The 20346-nt window shown below is 41.2% G+C and overlaps 2 protein-coding genes across 3 annotated transcripts; one reads left to right on the forward strand and one right to left on the reverse strand.

Annotated features, from left to right (window-relative positions):
* Nucleotides 1–11721: 11721 nt before the first annotated feature.
* On the forward strand, nt 11722–18687 carry Tmem267 (transmembrane protein 267). 2 transcript variants are annotated; one of them, XM_021663868.2, is made up of 3 exons: nt 11722–12010; nt 16334–16714; nt 17980–18687. In XM_021663868.2, the coding sequence occupies exons 2-3, from the start codon at nt 16403–16405 to the stop codon at nt 18313–18315; spliced, it is 648 nt and encodes a 215-aa protein (XP_021519543.1). In that variant the 5' UTR covers nt 11722–12010; nt 16334–16402; the 3' UTR covers nt 18316–18687. The 2 variants fall into 2 exon arrangements, with proteins under 2 accessions (XP_021519543.1, XP_021519542.1); XM_021663867.2 differs by having other exon boundaries at nt 11722–11906.
* On the reverse strand, nt 11916–12299 carry LOC110566070 (POLG alternative reading frame-like). The gene has a single exon (XM_021663861.1). It carries the CDS (start codon nt 12297–12299, stop codon nt 11916–11918), a length of 384 nt encoding a protein of 127 aa, XP_021519536.1.
* Nucleotides 18688–20346: the final 1659 nt, after the last annotated feature.

Here is a 20346-nt window from a genome sequence, read left to right on the forward strand (position 1 = left end):
AAAACTAACTTAGCAGATTTTCTTCTCTTCCCAGTTCTTGTCTCACCACTCCAAAGAACAAAGTGCACAGACAATGAAAGCTAAGCAAAACAAAGACTTTATTCCAGGGAGGGTAACAGCTCAGATTTAGTAGTGAAAGCTCTCTGAAGCCAAAAGCCGCCATCAAGAGCAGATGGGGGCTGAGGCAAGCCTGCTGACGAGGAACAGGAGCAAGTTTGCAGCGCGGAGCACTGGCCAACAAAATGCAGATGTTGGGGAGCTTCTGTAGGTTCAGACAGGCGCTGTGTGGCTCAGTGTATATCCAAGTGGACCGAGAAAGTAAGAATCAGTTAGGGGAGAGCTGCCAAACCTGCAAGAGAGTAATTCTCAGTGAAGCTATGATCCCGTACCTTCTTGCTGTTACAGCAGTGGTGAGGAGCAGGCATTCAGCTGTAGAGGGCAACAACCCACTAATTGTTACATACATAAATGTGTATGTATGTACATACATATTCATAAATAAGTACAAGCTGTTCAGTCTGTATAGTGTTTTGAGGGCTGGCTGTGATTTTGGATAAACAATTGGTGTGCTCTTCCCAAAGAAAGCTTATTTTTCCAGCTCTCAGCATTCCTTTATTGCCTGTAGTTCTTTATGTAGGGTCGAGGCTTCCTGGGCTTTGAGAGCAAGGGGGTGACTATGAGAGGGCTTGGAGGAAGGAAAGAGAAGGGAGAAATGATATATTATCTCTCAAAAATTAAAGATAATTAAAGAAAAAAAAAAACTCCGGGGGTTTTAAGCCTACCCCTGGCTCCTCTTAAAACCAGGGATTGTTAAGATTTTGGAACTAAACCTGCTCCTAGGTTGCCTAGCAACTTATGTCATTGTGTCACCCGTCAAGTGGCCACACCTGGAAGGCTTGGTTACTTTGCCCCTTAAAGGGACAACCCAACACATGGTCTCTCTCTTGCTTCTCTTGCTCTCCCCTTTCTCTGTCGGGGCACCCCCCCTTCTCCCCACCATGTCCTGCGCTCCCTTCTCTCCATCTCCATCTAATAAACCTCTTTCATATAAGAGCTGTTGTATGCCTAATTGTCATTATTTAAATTATCCTCAAAAAATGGTGCCGAAACCTGGGAGGATGTCCTGGCTTAGCCAGAAACCCTTCTTGGACTTTTAGGGGACAATGAATGGGTACAACAGATCCTCTCTGCTCTAGCCATGCCTAAAAATATTTACTTTTCTGTCCGGAGCCATGACTCAGCGGCCTGCTTTGATATCTCAGCGGCTGAGAGATGGCTTTTTGGAGGCCTTTACTAATGGCAGAGGAGAACTTGCAAGTCCATCTCCTTTTGTTTGTGACAACAGGTGGGATAGCTTGTGAGGGTTACACCTCTTCCTCAGGCTCCTTGTGCAAATTAACCTATTGTTCTGAGATGTTTTACTGGCTAAAAGTAACTACTTAAAAAATAAAGTGGTCAGAAGGCTGGAGGCAGAGGAGGCAGGCAGAGTCTTGAGACTGGCTGCTGGCACTGCTTGCTGCAGCAGTCTGCCTTTTGCTATGGCTGTCGAGTCTGGACCTTTAAAAAGTTTCCTGTGTGCTGTGTGTTTATTTTATTAATTTTAATCCTCACTCCCAACTCAAGAACCGTTTGACTCTGCCCGGCTGGCCCTGGCAGATTGGCGCCCAATGTGGGGCTTGAGATACAGGGAACCCGTGAAGGACACCGCTGTTTGGCTGGCGAGCTCACATTAAATAGAAAGGTTGTGGTGAGTAAATCCCAGAATAAAAGGGGACAAGACATTAGCCTAGTGTTTTCTTTATGGAACTTAATTAAAGATAGTCTGTATAAGCAACAGGAAACTGAGAAAGCTAAACTTTCAGGCTCAGAGAGAAGGAGGTTAGAAAGATGTTATTATACCATCAGCTCCTCCAGAGGAGTTGTATTGTCCTTCCGATGACAATAATTTCTTGCCAGAAGGAGACTTTGAGGAAGACTTGCAACCTAATGAGGTTGCAGAGCTGGAGGAAGAACCAGATCAGCACTATTCTGAGAGATACCCTCCAATTCAGGCTATGCATGTTAAAAAGCGTAAGCCTTGGCAAAAAGAAATTAAAAGACTGGAGTATGGTTTGGAGGAAATAAACAGAAAAAATTGCAGCATTAACTACTAGGGAAAATGAAGCTCAATCTCCCACTCCAACTCCATCATTGGTGGAAGGCTTAGGCCCTCCTGGGAATGCTACAGTTTCAATGGCCCAGAAGGCAAGGGGACCTTTCCCTTTGTCCACTGTACAAACATCTGTATCTGCTTTACAAGCTTCTTTACAAGAAGCCAGGCAGAACGGAGAAGATGTATCTGAGTTTTATAGTTTTCCAGTTCTGGAGCAACCTGATGGACATGGTAATATGGTGAGAGTCCATGCTCCTATACCTTTTAAACAGATAAAATTAAAATCTGCATGCTGCCAATACGGTCCTACAGCGCCTTTCACCCTGGCTCTGTTGGAATCCATGTCTACTGAGGCTCTCTGCCCAGGGGACTGGAAATAGCAAGAGCATGCTTATCAGGAGGAGATAATTTATTATGGAAGTCAGATTTTGCAGAGCATTGTCAAGCTACAGCTGAACTTAGTCGAGCTCAGCAAATTCCTATAACTTATGACATGCTTGCTGGAGAAGGAATCTACAGGGAAATAGGACAGCAATTGGATTTTGATGTGGCCGTTTATGGTCAGGTCAATACTGCTGCCCGGAGGGCCTGGAATAAGTTTCCACAAGCAGGTAGACAGGTGGAGGATTTGTCTAAAATCTGTCAGGGACCTGATGAGTTATTTCAAGATTTTGTGGCAAGATTAATGCAAGTAGCAAACAGACTTATAAGTGATGAAAAGTCTGGATTGTTATTAGTAAAACAATTGACTTATGAGAATGCTAACAGTGCTTGCCAAGCAGCCTTGAGACCTGTTAGAAAGAAAGGAGAAAATGGGGAAAAGGCCAAGGATTGGGGTACTAAGTTACAGACAATAGTACTCATCCAAATAATTGGGTTAATAACAGCTAAAATTCAAAGCTCTCTGGCTGCAAGGTATTTCTCAGTTCTTTCTGGTAAGGGTCCGCCAATTTACTGAAACATCAACTAAAATAATCAACTGGGCTTTGTTTGTTATGGCATAAATTGGCTAAGACCCCATTTAAAATTAATAACAGGAGAACTAAAACCACTTTTTGACATTTTAAAAGGAGAGGCTAATCCTTTGTCAAAAAGGAAACTTACCAAAGAAGCTCGTGATGCTTTGCAAAAGATAGAATTAGCTATTGAAAAGCAGCATGTTCAATATATTGATTATTCAAAAGAAAGGGGTGCATATATTTTGGCTACTGTTCATACTCCAACTGCTATATTGTGGCAAGAAGGACCATTATTATGGTTGCACCTGCTTGTGTCTCCTGTTCGAGTTCTGACACCATATTATGAAGCAGTGGCTAGTTTAGTTCAAATGGCTCGCACAGAATCTCATAAATATTTTGGTAAAGAGCCCTCCTTAATTGGAGTTCCTTTTACCAAACAGCAAGTAGATTGGTTATTTCAAAATGTAGATTGTTGGGCGATAGCTTTTGCTCATTATTTAGGATGTATTGATAATCATTATCCAAAAGATAAATTACTTCAATTTGCCAAGAGCACGCTTTTGTATTTCCTAAAATAATTAAACAAAAGCCATTACCTCAAGTTCCAACAGTATTCACTGATGGATCTTCAAATGAAAAAGCTGTTTATGTACTAGAGGGACAAACTTTTGTTTTGCAAACATTGCCAGCCTCAGCTCAAGTTGTAGAATTATGAGCTGTTGCTGCAGTCTTTAAAAATTTGGCTTCTACCTCTTTCAACTTGTATACTGATAGCCACTATATAGCTAAAGCTTTACAAGTCCTAAAAACTGTAACATATGTTAATACAGCTAATAAACAAATATAAGATCTATTTAGAGAGATTCAACAAAGTATTTAGAGCCGTGTACAGCCTTGTTACATAGGACATATTAGAGCTCATTCAGGGCTTCCTGGACCTTTAACTTTAGGAAATGATTTAGCAGATCTAGCCATACGTTCGGTTGGATTAACTCAACAAGAATTCTCAAAATTCTCATGCATTACATCATCAAAATAACAAGAGCTTAAGAAAACAATTTAATATTACCAGAGAAGCCGCTAGCCTCTTGCCCTGAACATTTTAATGTACCTCATTATGGTGTCAATGCTAGAGGTTTGACTCCCAATCATTTGTGGCAAATGGACGTAACTCATGTCCCAGAATTTGGGAAACTAAAATATGTTCATGTAACAATTGACACTTTTTCAGGATTTATCATGGCAACTCCCTTAACAGGGGAAGCCACCAAACATGTTATAAGTCATTACTTAAAGTGTCTTGCTGCAATTGGTATAACTTCTATTAATATAAGTCATAAAACGGGCATTCCATGTAATTTCCAGGGCCAAAATATTATAAAATGAGCCCATGGATCTCTTAATAACCAATTGCAAAAAATAAAAAAGGGGAGAGTCATATCCCCAAATATTAATCATGCTCTCTTTATTTTAAATTTTTTGAATGTGGATATACAAGGCTGTTCTGCGGCTGATCGATTGTGGCATCCTAATACCAAAGATAATTTTGCCCAAATAAAATGGAAAGATCCAATTACTGGAGTATGGCAGGGCCCCGACCCTGTATTAATGTGGGGAAGAGGGCATGTCTGTGTTTTCCACAGGACGCAGAGGGAGCCAGGTGGATCCAGAGAGGCTGGTGCGGTTTGCAGTTGTTCCCCAGAGAGATGTTCCCGCTGCAGACAACCGCAAACTCTGCCCTCACCTAGACTGAAAAGCTGCGTTAGACCTGAGCTCCTGACCCGCCTTTGCTTCATTCTGCTCCTGGGAGAAGATGTCATGCAGAGAAACCTCTTATATAGTAAACTGGACTTGACTGTCTTGTTAATAAGGACAAACCTCAACAAAATCAAAAGAGAACTGTGAAACTTTAATCTGGCTCTGGTTTTCAGCAGAGCAAAACAGACTTGCTTCAGGAACTATTGGAGGCCCTGTAACTGCCTATGTAAAAGCTTTCAAATGGTTCTGTTTGCTCGACAGCCTTTTACTATGGTTCCTCTAAATGTTTCTCAGACTTGGTAATTTGCACAGGGAGTCACCTGCTAGTCACTTTTGGAGTGTTACTTTGGACTTGGCTTGTGATAGGAGACGTGCTCCTATCAGTGACAACTAAAATCTGCCTGAAGGCCTTTTGGTGTGTCAAAGCTGAGCTGATCTGCACAAGATCATATCACAGTGTCCACCCTAGCAGAGGTTGGTAGTCAAAGACGGGTAAGTTTTCTCTGGGGTGTATGAAAATTCATGTACAAATATTGACCAAAAAATGGGGACATGAATAAAAAATATATACCTTTCAAGAGAAACAACCTAAGACAGGCACAATCTTCTGCTCCATAACTATTAAGTTATGGCCAATTTTAAAAATATAAAAATGGGGGACATGTCAGGAGCCGTGACTCAGTGGCCTGCTGTGATATTTTAATCTTGGCTGAGAGATGGCTTTTTGGAGGCCTTTACTAATGGCAGAGGAGAACTTGCAAATCCATCTCCTTTTGTTTGTGACAACAGGTGGGATAGCTTGTGAGGGTTACACCTCTTCCTCGGGCTCCTTGTGCAAATTAACCTATTGTTCTGAGATATTTTACTGGCTAAAAGTAACTACTCAAAAAATAAAGTGGTCAGAAGGCTGGAGGCAGAGGAGGCAGGCAGAGTCTTGAGACTGGCTGCTGGCACTGCTTGCTGCAGCAGTCTGCCTTTTGCTATGGCTGTCGAGTCTGGACCTTTAAAAAGTTTCCTGTGTGCTGTGTGTTTATTTTATTAATTTTAATCCTCACTCCCAACTCAAGAACCGTTCGACTCTGCCCGGCTGGCCCCGGCACTCTTCCTCAATTGTCTTAATGTGCACCACACATCTGTCCCACTGCCTGCCTCTCGCTGCTTTAGGTAAGAAATCTCTGGGGACTCCATACACAGATTTCTACCACTGCCTCAGGCTCGCCACCATTTTGTTTTTTTTGGAGGAAGTGGGTTGAGGCACAGCTTCAGTGTGACTCCTTGTGGCTTCACGGCCATTTTGTCTTAGGGCGATTCTGCTCCGCCTTGCCATGCATTCGCCCCTACCCCACTCCTGCAGCCCTCCAAGCCACTTTCATTCTATAGACTGCTCTAAGGTGTTATTTTCAAGCTTTAAAAAATCTTTTCTTCCTGATTTCTGTACACTCTTAAGTATATATATATATATGTATTTTTTAAATGCTTTAAATTCTTAACTAATGATTTATATAATTTTCTCATTGGGTTTACAAGACTTCCTTAAGCATAGCCAACTGTTTTATCTCCTTTAAGACTAGGACAACAACGAGCCTCATTTTAAATTGGTATGGAGTTTTATAAAAATTCAAAGTTACGTTTTACTATCTATAATTCAACCCTGCTTCAAAATAAATTTTATATAATAATAAATTTTCCGTTATAAATATCTATTCAAATTAAATTAATTTAAAATGTACCTCTAAATTCCTATGTCTTTCAATTCCTAAATTAATAAATGCTGTTGCTGTTTGTCCTGCTGTGTGCTGCGTATGGTTGGGATTCACCACTAGGCTTCCTGGTTAATAGGTTTGCTATAATAAATTCAAATGTAATTTCAAAATTGCTTTATACTGTTCTGCTATATTGTTGGTTTTAAAACTCATAACTCAGGGATTGGGTACTATGTACAGGTTTTTACCAATATTCTAAATTAAGATCTATTAATTTTAGAGTATTTATGTTAAAACTTGGTCATTGTGCTGTATCTCTACTATCAAAAGGTTAAAATATGTTTGGCCTTATTTTCTAAAAAATTGTATTATTATTAATCTATAGTAAAGCCTTAGACTTTTATAAGCTATAAACTTTTTATACTAAATCCTACAAAAAAAACTGTTGTGCTCTTACTTTAATGGACTATATGACTTAAGGCTCCAACTTAACAGGGACAAAACCTAAAGTCCTAATATTTAATGGTTAACGAATGCAAATTAATAGTAATCTCATAGATGTCCAAATATATATTTATAGTCCTACAGATGCAAACATGGTCTCACTGCAATCCTAATCCTAATAAACAGCTGAGGATGGTCATTGAGTCACCATATAGGAGTTGGTAAAAATAATAAAAAGGAGCCTTCCCAACAAGCTCATCCATAGCAAAAGCTATGTTCCAGACCTTGGCTGCTGCTCTGAGGCTGTTGGCACTCTCACACAAAAAACAAGAGGTCTACAGTGCCCCATCCCACCAGGGTATTGTCAGAAGTCAGTTCTGAAAGATTAGAGTTAATTCCTGGGGCTGAGGCAGAATTACAAGACCACATTCCTTTCAGAGCAGAGGGCTAGCCCAGGGCTAAGACAGAATCACAAGACCACATTCCTTTCAGATAATGGGCCAGCAACAGTCCCCACCCAGATAAACCTCAGGGTATGACTGGAGTCACATGGCCCCTAAGAACTAGAGGTCAGATGTCTCCCTGGTAGCTAGGCCCTACCGTTAGCAGTCCTGGCGCCTAAAAATAGACCAATCATTTTAAAGGTCAGCTTCCCTAGAGACCACCCCACTTGCGTTTTGTTCCTCTTACCCAATCCTGTAATGCCAAAGCTTATACTACCCCACTGGCATTTTTGTTCCTTTAAAAACCTTGATCTCCCAGAGCCGGGGGTCGCTTGCCCGTATGTCTTTGTAAAGGGCAGCCACCCCGGCTCGAGCTTGTAATAATAAAGACCCTCATGTGTTTTGCAACGGAGTCGATTCCTGTAGATCTTGTGGGGGCTCTCGAACTGGGTATAACAGTTCCACCAGGTGACTGTTTCAAATGCAGCCAAAGGGAACACTGGTCCCACTGCTGTCTCAACTAGTTGTAGCTGCCTGCCGGCAGGCTGGACTCTAGAAGTCAAAATGCTCCCATGCAGGTTTGTCCTCTGTGCCCAGCCATGGAGGCTGAACCCTCACAAGAGCCACAGACACTTCCAGCCTTCTAGCTCCTTTGCTCCTTTGGGGGAGGACAAATGGCTCCTTGATTCAGTGACCTCCACCAGCCTTGCCCAGCCCAGGGTAATATTACAGGTCTGTTTTGGCTTCACAATGGGGTCTCACGAACATGTTCCCAACTTCTGTCTTGGGAGACTTCAGATGCCTTCTCAGTTCTCTTCATACGTGGGCGACCAGGCCTTAAGCCTAAGTCTTGGAGCTGCTATTGTCAGGCCTAGACACAATATGCCTTATTTCCAGACTCAAGAAATAGGCCTGAGTGGAAACTTTTACCATCTCCTTACTTAGCTAAAGGACAATAAATATTCATAGCAGTCTCACCTGTGTCTCATGGTAAATAACTAGATACAAAGGTCCCCCTCAAAAAAAATATATATATATATATAGTTTGAGAGTCTAAGAAAACGCCTTAAGGTTGATAAACACCAGTTATACATGTTTTGAGAGCCAAAAAGCACCTTAAGGTTGATAAATGCAAGTTATAAATGTTTGAGGGTCTAAGAAAATGTTTTAAGTTTGGAAAATGCAAGTTATAAAGGTTATAAGGTCTAAGGTGATTTAAGGTATCCGAAATAGCTAGAATTGCTTAATAGTTCCTCCTGTTGCTGTGCTGCTGTTATGTTAACTGTCCAGAGCTTTGACCTTCATCAATAGAGCTCTGATGTATTAATCTAACTCTAATACAAAACATTCCACTATACCACTCACTACTATGGTTCCAAGCTCAAGATTTTAGATCTCCATAATATGTGCTTATACTAAAGGTTAAAATCAAGTGAGCTTTTGTCCCTTCTACTTCACAAAAGGCTTCTGCCTTTTCAGAGCTCATCCTAAAGAATGCTTGTGCTGTTAACACAAATGTATGTGTTTACTGCCTTTTCTACAATTATGCTAACATGTCTAAAGTTATATCCCCTTCGTAAAACTTAAAAGTAATTCTTGTAAGCTGCAGGAAATCCACCTAAATCCACCTCTCAGGTCAACTGGGCTCCAGATAAATACTGCACTTACTGCCTATCTCAGAAGTGGGATTTCTCCCCTTTCCCTGGTTTTGGGACTTCCCTTTCCTGGCTATCAGATTGCTATCTGCTGCATGCAACACTGGCTGGATTGGTGAGTTCTCATTGGCCAGCCACTGGATTGGTGAGTTCACCTCATTTATCAGCATAAACCACCTCTCTTGGTAGGGGAAGCTTGACTGTTCAGTGTCCAGCAACTTCCTACTATCTTTTGGGATGGAGGGACCTCCCCTCAGCCATAGTCTTCACTGGCTATGGTTGACCCTTTCTGCTTATCTGCATTTAGGACTTCCTCTTTTCCCTGGGAGAGAGCTCTTCCCCTCACGCTCATGCAGTTTCTTCCCCTCATGCTTGCACGAAAATCCTAGTACTAGGTAGATTGTGCCCCTTATGTTTCTCCCCTTTCCTCTCTCTTCTCATGAGAGTTGGGCATATCCTATTCTGTCAAGTCTTTCTCTGACTTGTCATTGTTTCTGCCATTCTATTAGACACCACTATCAAACATGGGTGCTGCCTTCTACTATCTTTACCTTTACTCTTTAGGATTAAGGTAAGGGCATGCACTACTATGCCTGGACCTAGGCTTTTCTTTCCTTTTTATAAGATGAAAGCTTAGCTAGGTGAAGTCTTCCCCTGAGTTCACCATTCCTTATATTCCATTTCTTAATCTCTTTATCTCCTTGAACTTACTCTATAGACCATACTGGCCTTGAACTCAGAGATCTGCGTGCTTCTGTCTCCTGAATGCTGGGATTGAAGGCATGTACCACCACGCCTCCATCTAAGCTTTTCTTTACTTGAAACTTGCTCTATACCAGGCTGGCCTTGAACTCAGCTCTGCTTGCCTCTTTCGCCTGGATTAAAGGCATGTTTGTGTTCCAGCTGGAACACACAGACCTAGATCTTTGAATGTGATCTCTTGCCAGAACAGCCATATTCTGAATTAAAATTTCTCTACACTTCAAAGGGGAAATTCCAGAATTGGGAAAGCCAAGGGCCAGGGGCTTTAAAGCCCTGAAAAGACTTCCTTTCCTATTTGAAGGTCTGTCTGTTTGAAGACAGACAGGATGGTTGATTGGTCCATTGATCTGTTTTGATCAGATCTGGTTATGAGCTTGAGACAATCCATCAGTAGGGGGCCTGTTAGTGGGAGACAAAAACTGCCAGGCTTTTGTCTTAAGTCAAGAGTTTGAGGAAGCTGGCCATGTTGGAAATTTGCTGCCTTTATGAGTTAGCCATGGCCACTTTTCCCTATTTGTCCCTCCCAGGCAGTCTAACTCTTACTCTCTGCAATAAAAGGCAGGAAACAGGAAACAAGAATAGAGGAGTGTAGTGGATCAGGGAATAATACCAGTCAGTTGAATGGACAGATACCCTCCTTTTATAGCTCTTCTCTGGGCTCCTTCACATTTCTGGTCTCAGCAAAAGTTCCTGTGTATGGTCCTCTCAGCTACCTCACTAAAGTTAGCTTCTCCTGTAAAGGTGTGGTTTTGTTCTATACCTGCTCTAGCTCCAATAATGACATGGAGACTATTATTTTTATTAAAAGATAGAGGCACTATAGCTGGGCAGATACTGAGCTATTCTATCCCTACTATCCTGGCCTGGCCTACTTCTCAGCCACGTGGCCCATTACCTGTCACCTTAGTCTTCTCTTTCTCTCTGGGCGAGTCCCACCTTATCTCTCCTGCCCATACAGGCTCTTCAGCTCTTTATTAACCAATCAGAAGGTTACGGAGAACAACGTTTGCACAACTTTGAGAAAGGAGATGCTTCATTAAAATGACAATGCCAAAATCCTGCCTGAATCATATCTGCATCCCCAGAAATCAGCATTTGAATAATACAGAGACAATCTTTACACAGTGTAGGATACTTTACACCGTATCCTAACTCAATTATATCACCCTGTTTATTTCCTTAACACCATTTATCACTGCCCAGCGTATTTCCTTGTGGTCAGTTACCCTCTGGTAGACGAGCTTAATCCGAAGCTATTCTGCAGCCTAGCATAGCGAAAGTATTCAGTGTTTTATGAATGAATCGCTGCTTTTAGCCAGTAGATTTCCAGAAAGCCTAAGACTGTATGGCACATATGCCAGCCTATTGCCATAGGGGCCATAAAGTTCTTAACTTAAATATAAAAGTATCCCTAGTCCTAAAGCTGTACAAATGAAGGTTCAGGTTGAGGATTTTTCAGGGCATGTGAGGTGACCTAGAAGTTTGCTTGAAACTGAAGATTCCAACTGTCATGAATTCCACTGGCCTCGTTTATGATGATACTTGTTTTGAGGAAGTAAGAAGAGGTAAAGAATGTCCCTTCTGGACATTTTCTTTGGGCTGTTTCTTGTCAAATGTGTCCTTGTGCTAAGATAGCATCTGCCTCAGGAAGGCAGTAAGACATATATAGTCACAGACGGGAGGTCTGATTCCAGTTATTATTACTATTTTGTTTCCAACAAGGTTAGTAGTGGTGAATGTTCTTGTCAGGCCTCTGCTGTCTTAGGACACTTGAGACCCGCCTTCCGCAACCCCACCCGCCGCCTCTGCCAGTGTCTACCGGAGAAATCCCCCAGGGGGCGGTAAAGTACTGTGGTGTGTCAGGTTGAGAAGTCGCCCGCTCCTGCATCACCAGCGCTAAGGCATCTACTGAAGTAACTTAGGAACTTCTGCGCGGTCGTGGCTCAGATCCCACAGGTGCGTCCTGCACCGGCTGAGGCGGCCTCTCCGTCCCGGCTGCCCGCCGCCATTTGACGGCATCGTGGGGAGAGGTGAGTGATTCAACGCCCGCCAAGCCTAGAAGCCGACCGGACGTTTTCCAATCTTCCGTCCGGTTCTGGGCGCGTGCAGAACTCGGGACCAATCAGCTCAACCGGTGAGCGCCCAGGACCCCTCAGGCCGGCGCCCGCGGGAGCCCGGCGGACTGGGCCACTCTGGCCGGCCGGCGCCCGCGTCTCTGTGGTGCCGCCGAGAGGCGGAGCGCTGTTGGCCCCTCCCTCGACGGCGCAGCGCGCGGAGGACGGGCGACCACCGCCCGGGAGGGGAGGGGACGGCACCGGGGAGGGAGCGCGGGGCCCAGGGGAGCCGGGCCTGGGCGCGGCCGGGGCTGCGGAACCCCGAGCCGCCCCCCAATCACATACTTGCTCCCCTGGGCCCCGCGCCATTCCCGGCCCGCTGCCTCCCTTACCTGTGTAGAAGAGCGCTCAGCGCCCGGAGTTAGTGAATCCGAGTGCTAAGGCTTCCCGTCCCGTTTGACATTCTCAATTTTAGATTTGCTTAGAAATTCTAAAGTTTAGAATCTAAAACTTACTAGAGCACACAACTCCCAGAAAAGCATGACTTTAGGAATTTGCCGAGTTCAGAAACGAGTTGAACCGCACAATTGTATATTTTACTTGTAGTAGTCACAAGTACTAAATAGTTACGTGCGGAGAGGTCGGATGGCCTAGAGTTATGATGGAATGAACGAGATTTGTATTTATTCCCTTTGTGAGTTACCAGCATTAGATTTGGCGTCTGCTTTTGGTATTTTAGCACTTAAGAACTTAGACGTGTTAACTTTTACAGCAACTATAGTTTGGTGATGAGAACTGATTTATTTAGCCTAATAAAGGCAGCTTTGATTTGTACTCTCCACCCCGCAACTCCCAGGTTTGGGAGATGGAACTAACAGAACAATGAGATTTAGTTTGTGAATGTCTTTTTTTTTTTTTTTTTTTTTTTTTTGAGACAGGATTTCTCTGTGTAGCCCTGGCTGTCCTGGAATCTCTTTGTAGACCAGGCTGACTGTGAACTCACTGAGTGCTGGGATTACAGGCGTGTGACACCGGGCGCCCACCTGAAATGCCTTTTTAAAAAAAAAAAAAAAAAAAAAAAAAACAGAAATGTTTGATTGGTATCAAAAAATTTCTCATGTTGTATTATTAAAGTGGGAAATTAAGGGAAAGGAGATGATCTTTTGGCTTGCTGGGAAGGCCCCAAAGTTGATGACATTTGCTATATTGAAGACAAGATGAGACAAACAGACCATTATAAAAAAGTGGCTTCTCGAAGTCACCGAAAAAATTAGATGAATTGGGTCTTATGTAGAGAAGTCATCCCAAATAACATCTCTATGAAAATTTAGCTTTAAACTGAGAATTGGTATGTAAGTTGGTAATAGAGTGCTGCCTACTTTCCTAAGGCCTTGGGTTCAAACCTTTTTGTAACATACATATTATTTGTAGCATAACAAAAACTTCTTTTCCATTTTTACATGGATAATGGGAGTGGAATTTGGGTCTCCAGGCTTGTATATCTAATGCCTTTACCTACTGAGCTGTGTGGCCAGTCTGGTGTTTTCCTAGTAAGGATAGTATAATAGATGTTTGGGGGTTTTTTTGTTTTTTTTTTTTCTCTCTCCCTTTTTAAAAGACAGAGTCTCACTCTGTAGCCCTAGCTAGCCTCAAATTATGTAGACCAGGCTGGCTCTAACTCAGAGATCCACCTGTCTCCGTCTTCTGAGTGCTGTCTAAAGGCATGCACACTAACACCCAGCTGAGATGTTTCTTTTTGTCATATTATGTATTTATCTATGGCAAAGCTCTTAAAATTCAGTATTCCCGGTGAGGTGCCATAACTTACCTGTGTTTAGAATCTTAGAGTTTTGATTGTTTTCTCTTGGAGCTCTGTAATATTACCTGACATATACACACTCTTAAAAATGGATGAGATGCTATTTCTTATTCTTGAAAGCGGGGTCTCTGGAAGTAGCCTGAAACTTGTTAGATAGATCAGGCTGGCCTTGAACTCTCAAAGATCCATTTGTCTCTGCCTCTGCTTCCCAAGTGCTAGGATTATAGGTATGTACCACCACCTTCAGTATTGCCAATAGCTTAAAAAAATAAAAGATGGAAGGATTTTTCTTTTTGAGTGACAAACTCCTGTTTACTAGCCTTTGTTTGTTTATTTTTGTTTTTTGAGACAGGATTTCCCTGTGTAATAGCCCTGGACTCTCTTTATAGACCTCAGACTCACAGACATCCACCTGTCTCTGCCCCCTGAGTGCTGGGATTAAAGACATTCTCCACCATGCCCGACCTTGTCTTTAGAAGCACCCATTCTGCTATGCATTGCTTATATTGCCTTGAATTGGCTGAACATTTTTTTCTTCTCTGTAAGCTCATTTTTTCAAATTGCTGCTTTCCCACCAAAAGCTGGTATTTTTAATATCAACAGCATATTTTACTAATTTTACCTTACATCTTTGATGGAATGTAATTGGCATATAATTAAGTCTAAATAATTAAGATATACAATTCAACATGTTTTCATATTGTATGTATGTGTCCTGGGGGGAACTGAATGTAAGAATGTCCCAGAGCTTTCTTTGCTTTCCAACCCTCCCTGCAACCCCATCCAAGTAGCCACTGATCTCCTCTTCCTCATTACAAATTAGGTTGCATTTTCTGGAATTTTACTAGATTCTTTCTTAAAATGTTTCTTTTTTTTAATTTTATTTACTTATTATGTGTACAATACCTGCATGTATGCCTTCACATCAGAAGAGGGCACCAGATCTCATTATAGATGGTTGTAGTCACCATGTAGGTGCTGGGAATTGAACTCAGGGCCTCTGGAAGAGCAGATAGTGCTCTTAACCTCTGAGCCATCTCTCCAGCCTCCTCTTAAAACATTTCTAAGTGAAAATGTCAGACATACAGAGAACTAGAAAACAGTGTGAAGAACTGTAGTCTGTTTGCCCATACAAGTGGCTGGTTAAGAGCACGGGCTGCGCTTGGGGACTCAGGCTCAGTTGTAAGCTCCTGCATGGCGGCTCACAAGTCTGTGACTGCAGTCCTGAGATCCCATGCCCTCCTCTGACCTCTGCAAGCACAGTCCTGATGCAAGCAAACACCCATGCACACAATAAATATTTTAAAAATCAGATGTGACACAGCATTGAACGTTTGACAGATGCACAAATTATTTCAGTAGGCAGTGGCAGGTTAGAATTCAGCACAAAATTATGCTTGCTGTTTCATATAAGCTAAAGTTTCGGGGTTTGTTGTTATTCCAGGCGATAGATAAAGCTGTGTTTGTTGCAGAGATGTTGGAGTAAGGGCATCTTTGAAAACCTTGGACACTGGAGCCAAGGATTTGATGTCTTCATTATTAGCTTTTTGTCTTTGTATCTCTTTGGGATATTTTTTAAAGACAAGGTCTCCTATGCAGACCAGCCTAGTCCAAAACTCAAGGGATCCATCTGTTCCTGCCTGCAAATGCTGGGGTGAAGGCTTCTCTAGGTCTTTCTTGTCTCCAGCTCTTCTGTGTCTTGGAGTGGCTCCAAGGAAAAGGACCATTCGGCATCAGGTTTACTTAAGAAAAGGAGGTTGGTAGGTTTAGCTTGGATGACCCTGTATCATGACAGTAGACACTACTGCTAGGGAGGTAGGGAACTCTAATTGAACAGCACTGGAGTTTAGGTATTAAGGACAGTTTTCTCAAAGGGAAGAAACATTTTTTAAGACCTATGTATTTACTTTATTTGTATATATATCTGCCAAGTATATGTATATGCATGCAGTTGTCCCTAAAGGTCAGAAGATAGTATTAGACCCCTAGAGCAGAAGTTACAGGCAGTTGTGAGTGGCCTGTTGTTAAGTGCTTCAGGTCCTCTGAAAGAGCAGCAAAGGTATGGTTAGCCACTGAGCCATCTCTCCAGACCTGAAAGGAGACATTTGCTTTTCAAAAGTATGGAAGCAGCTGCTGGGTGTACGGATACAATGGAAGCCCACTGTTACATCATATAAATAATTCTGACAAAATTATTTAAATGCCTAGCAGGAATAAATAATTTCAATAGTGGCGCATGTCTATAATTCCAGCACTCACAGAGGCAAAGGCAGGCGGATCTCTGTGAGTTCTAGGCCAGCCTGGTCTACAAAATGAGTCCAGGACAGCCAAGGCTACACAGAGAAGCCCTGTCTCAAAAAAAAAAAAAAAAAAAAAAAAATTCAATAGGCTTTCTGAAATTTTCTCCTTGGTACCACATACAAGTTTTTTCCTGCAAAACTGACATATATTTGACCATACAGCATATTATAAGGAATGATACTGTTTCCAGCTTGGTTTTATAATTACTGCTGATGTTGTTTGTTTAAAGATTACATGGTGGTCTGTAATCTTCACTAATATTTGTCTTTGATTTCTATTGTAGTGTACTGGGATGGAAACAAGAATGGCATCTTGCTTCCCTGTGGCACCCACTGTATACTGACAGTTTATTATGGCATCAAAACTTGAAAAGACTCATGCTTTATCACACTGCTGTAGCACAGACTCTCTCATTACTAGCCTTGGTCTGGGCATCTTTTGTCTCGTAGCTGATATACTTCTCCAGTTTTCCATAATTCAGCAAAATGACTGGCTGCGTGCCCTCTCAGATAACCTAGTCCATGGCGTCATTGGCATGTGGTCATGGGCAGCAGTCACTGGAGTTACGAAGAAGACTGACTTTGGGGAAGTTCTTTTAGCTGGATTTCTGGCCTCTGTTATTGATATCGACCATTTTTTTCAAGCTCGATCTCTATCTTTAAAGGTAAGATATTGGTAAGACTTTTCTGGCTTTAATGTCTTTAGTACTGAAATGCTGATAGTTTTAGACATCATATTCTAGAGAGAATATCTTACTTTAAAATAGGAAAGTTAATTTATTCAACTCTCTTTAGTGTTTAATATTTCCCTAAAGATGCATATGGATACGTTGCTAGTCAAATTTGCTGTCACAAAGTCCCATATAGACATAAAGTAAGAACTACTAACTGTACTGAGAAGTTCAGTGCTGGCTCATGGAGCAAACTGGTGCAGATGAACAGGTTTCATTCCTAATCCTTCCTGGGTCAGCATTCTTTCTTGATGACCACACTTACATTTGTCCTCTTACTCTATGTCTTCCAGTCAGTGTGCATCTCCGATGTGTGCCATTAATTGAATAGTTTTATGATTATTCTCATTCCTAGGGAATGACTTAAGTGGTTTAACTCCTCCAGTCTTATTTGAGGCCAAAAATACGCATTTCAACAGACTGGCTACAGTAGTCTCTGGTGGAGAAATTGAAAATCAGATTGAGGCATTCATGTGTTTTGCGATGACAAGCCTTGCAAATTGAAACCAAACTTAAAATACCACCTTAGTCAATAGTTTCTATATTATATTTTCTAAACATCAAAAGATTTTCCTTCCTTTTCTATGCATGTGATTTGCAAACATTTCAGAAAAGAAGTAAAGAGTCAAAGCATCCATGTGGCAACTCACAATTGCCTGTTACTTCAGATACAGGCCCAAAGTCAACTGCATACTTATACACATACCCACACACAGACACACATTAAAAAAAAAAAAAAAACTCAGAAAAAAAAATAGGGGTGGTTAGATGGTTCAGCAAGTAAAGGTACATACACATAAATAAATAGAAATGTTTTTTATTTTAAATAGTATTTAAACCTCAGTTACACAAATCTCATGCTTAGGATATAAATTTATGTTTGTGACTTTTAGGGCAAAATCTGGGAAACTTGTAAAATTAATACCATATTCCTAAGACCTTTATTTTATTGTTAATGTAAAGAATATGCTGGTCATACTTTTATCATCTTAAATATATTTTTACGTTTTCATTTTTACTATAAACTGCCGTAGAGAATGAAAAGAGAAAACGTTGGCTTGGCAGTTGTGTGTCTGATGCATCTGCAGTGTTGTGGGGGTGTTTTGTTTTGCGTTTCCGGCTAATCCTGGGTACATTAAAATAGTAAGAAGCAGCTATGAGATTTGCAAAGCAGGAAATGATCCTTCTTCTCCCCTCAGGCTGCTCTGACTCTTCCGAGAAGACCTTTCCTTCATTGTTCCACTGTGATTCCCATCACAGTTCTGAGTGTGAAGCTTGCTGTGCACATATTCAAGCTCAGAGACTCGTGGTGCTTTCTTCCGTGGATGATATTTATTTCCTGGACCTCACACCATATCCGAGATGGAATTCGGCATGGCCTGTGGATATGGCCATTTGGGAAAACGCCTCCTTTGCCCTTCTGGCTTTATGTAATAAGCACATTATCCTTACCACACCTGTGTTCATTCCTTATGTCCTTAACAGGGACCAGACACATGACGTCTTCAAAACATGGCATGCCAATTCATGTGTGAGATGACCCTGCATATGGCTCAGATGGCAGTAATGGAAGATAGCCAGTATTCAAGTGAAATTCTAAAACACAGCCAGGCAGGTTATGCAGTTTTTATAACCCTCGTGCCCTCTTGCTCAGGAGGCCTGCTCAGTACTGCACATCCCTCTAACATGTGCACCTACTGCAGTACTAGAGTTGCCCTTATTTCATGCTGTGTTATATTATTGCTGCTTTATCTTGCAGATCTGCAAGTTCAAGGCCAGCCTGGTCTACAGAGCAAGTTCCAGGACAGCCAGGGCTACATAGAGAGACCTGTTTCTGTTTATCTGATTTATTACTGTTTATCTAATTACTATTTTTGTCGCATTAAAATCTTATGAATTGTCTAGAAGTCTGTCTTCAAAACAAGCCCATCTTCTGTTCGAAAAACTCAAAATTCTGGATGAGTATAAGAAGTTCACATTATATTTGGATTCACATTTTCTTGAGACACTGAAACAGTGAAGAAAACAAAATAAGGACATGATAATATATATGTTGAGAGTGAACAATTATTTCATATATGTTAACCCTGACTGAAGAAATAATTTTAAAATGTTTTGTGGACAGTAATTATTGGCAAAATCTATCTAAAATAATAGCATTAAATCTAAGTTATGATTTTAGAAATGAGTGTAGGATGCAATTATCATTACATATTATCTATAATTACACTCACTGAAATTTATGGTTTATAAGTATCTCTGCCCAAGAATCTCATCTTTTTTCACTAATTTGGAAAATGTAACTGGATGTTTAAAAATATATTTTTCATAATCACATTTTTATTAATTTTAAGTTGGCATACAAAGTAGGCATTTAGTGATAGCATTTTCACTTTAAAAAATATTTAACAAAGAGTATTAACAAGACAATATCTGGATCATCACTAAACTTAGACCACTAGTCTAAAAAGTTGTATAAAATTATTTATTTAAATCATCTCTGTACTGAGAACTAAAAGATTTTTCAAAGTAGTTATTGGAAGTTTTACTTTTTGTTTTTTCAGATTAGACTACTAAAGTGATAAGCCTTTACTAGAAAAGGAAGTGTATTACTGTAAATTTTACATTTACAGTTTGATATTGATCTTGTCCCAGGGGCTCCTATTCTTCTTTGTGGCATATATATGATTCCTGTTCTCTTAGGATTTTGTTGTTGTTGTTTAACTTATGGTTTGTAATGCTAGCAGTTGCGTGTCTTATTCTCAGAGGAAAAAGTTGCTGGCTTGAAATATAATGTCATACACAGACCAGGATATAGTATTACATAAAAGTTCTGTGCACTGTTGGGAAGGATCACGATTTTTGGAGAGTATTTCTCTCTTATTGTTAAATTACATAGGTTGCAATCTGTTGCTTTATACTTCCTGTTATAGATCTTGTAACAGACAGTATAGATTATAGGTTATAGATCTTATAACCTATTATCTTTCAAAGGCAACTGTAAATTTGGTTGGTGATAGTAAATATTATACAAAGAAAAGTTTTATTTAGATTTACTTTTAAACAGCTGGCTTAGCCAGATGGTGCTGGTTCAGGCCTTTAATTCCAGTACTCAAAAGGGACAGGCAGATGGATTTCCAAGTTCAAGGACAGCCTGGTCTCCAGAGCAGTTCCAGGACAGCCAAAGCTATGAAGAGAAACCCTGTCTTGTCAGGGCAGGGTGGGGGAGAATCTGGCTTAAGTCCATGGAAACAGTCTATCTCTCATGTGAACTTTCCTAAGTTGTAAACCCTTTGTATTTTTTCCCTCTGTCTTCACATTAATCATAAGAGCATCCTTAAAGCACAAGCCCCAGGTCAGCCAGGATTACATAGAGAGACCGTGTCTCACAACAGCAACACCAAAACAGAGAGCCCTTGCTTAAGAACGTCACCTTGGCACTTTGGGGGTCATCTACTTTCCTTTGTCAGAAAGAAAATTCACAGACCGTCATTCCCTCCTTAAAAAACAACTAAGCTTTTGGGCTGGTTTATCATACTTCCTACCTTCACCCTCAGAAATGTCTG

Source organism: Meriones unguiculatus, chromosome 19 (genome assembly GCF_030254825.1).
Source record: "Meriones unguiculatus strain TT.TT164.6M chromosome 19, Bangor_MerUng_6.1, whole genome shotgun sequence".
Lineage (NCBI taxonomy): Eukaryota > Metazoa > Chordata > Mammalia > Rodentia > Muridae > Meriones > Meriones unguiculatus.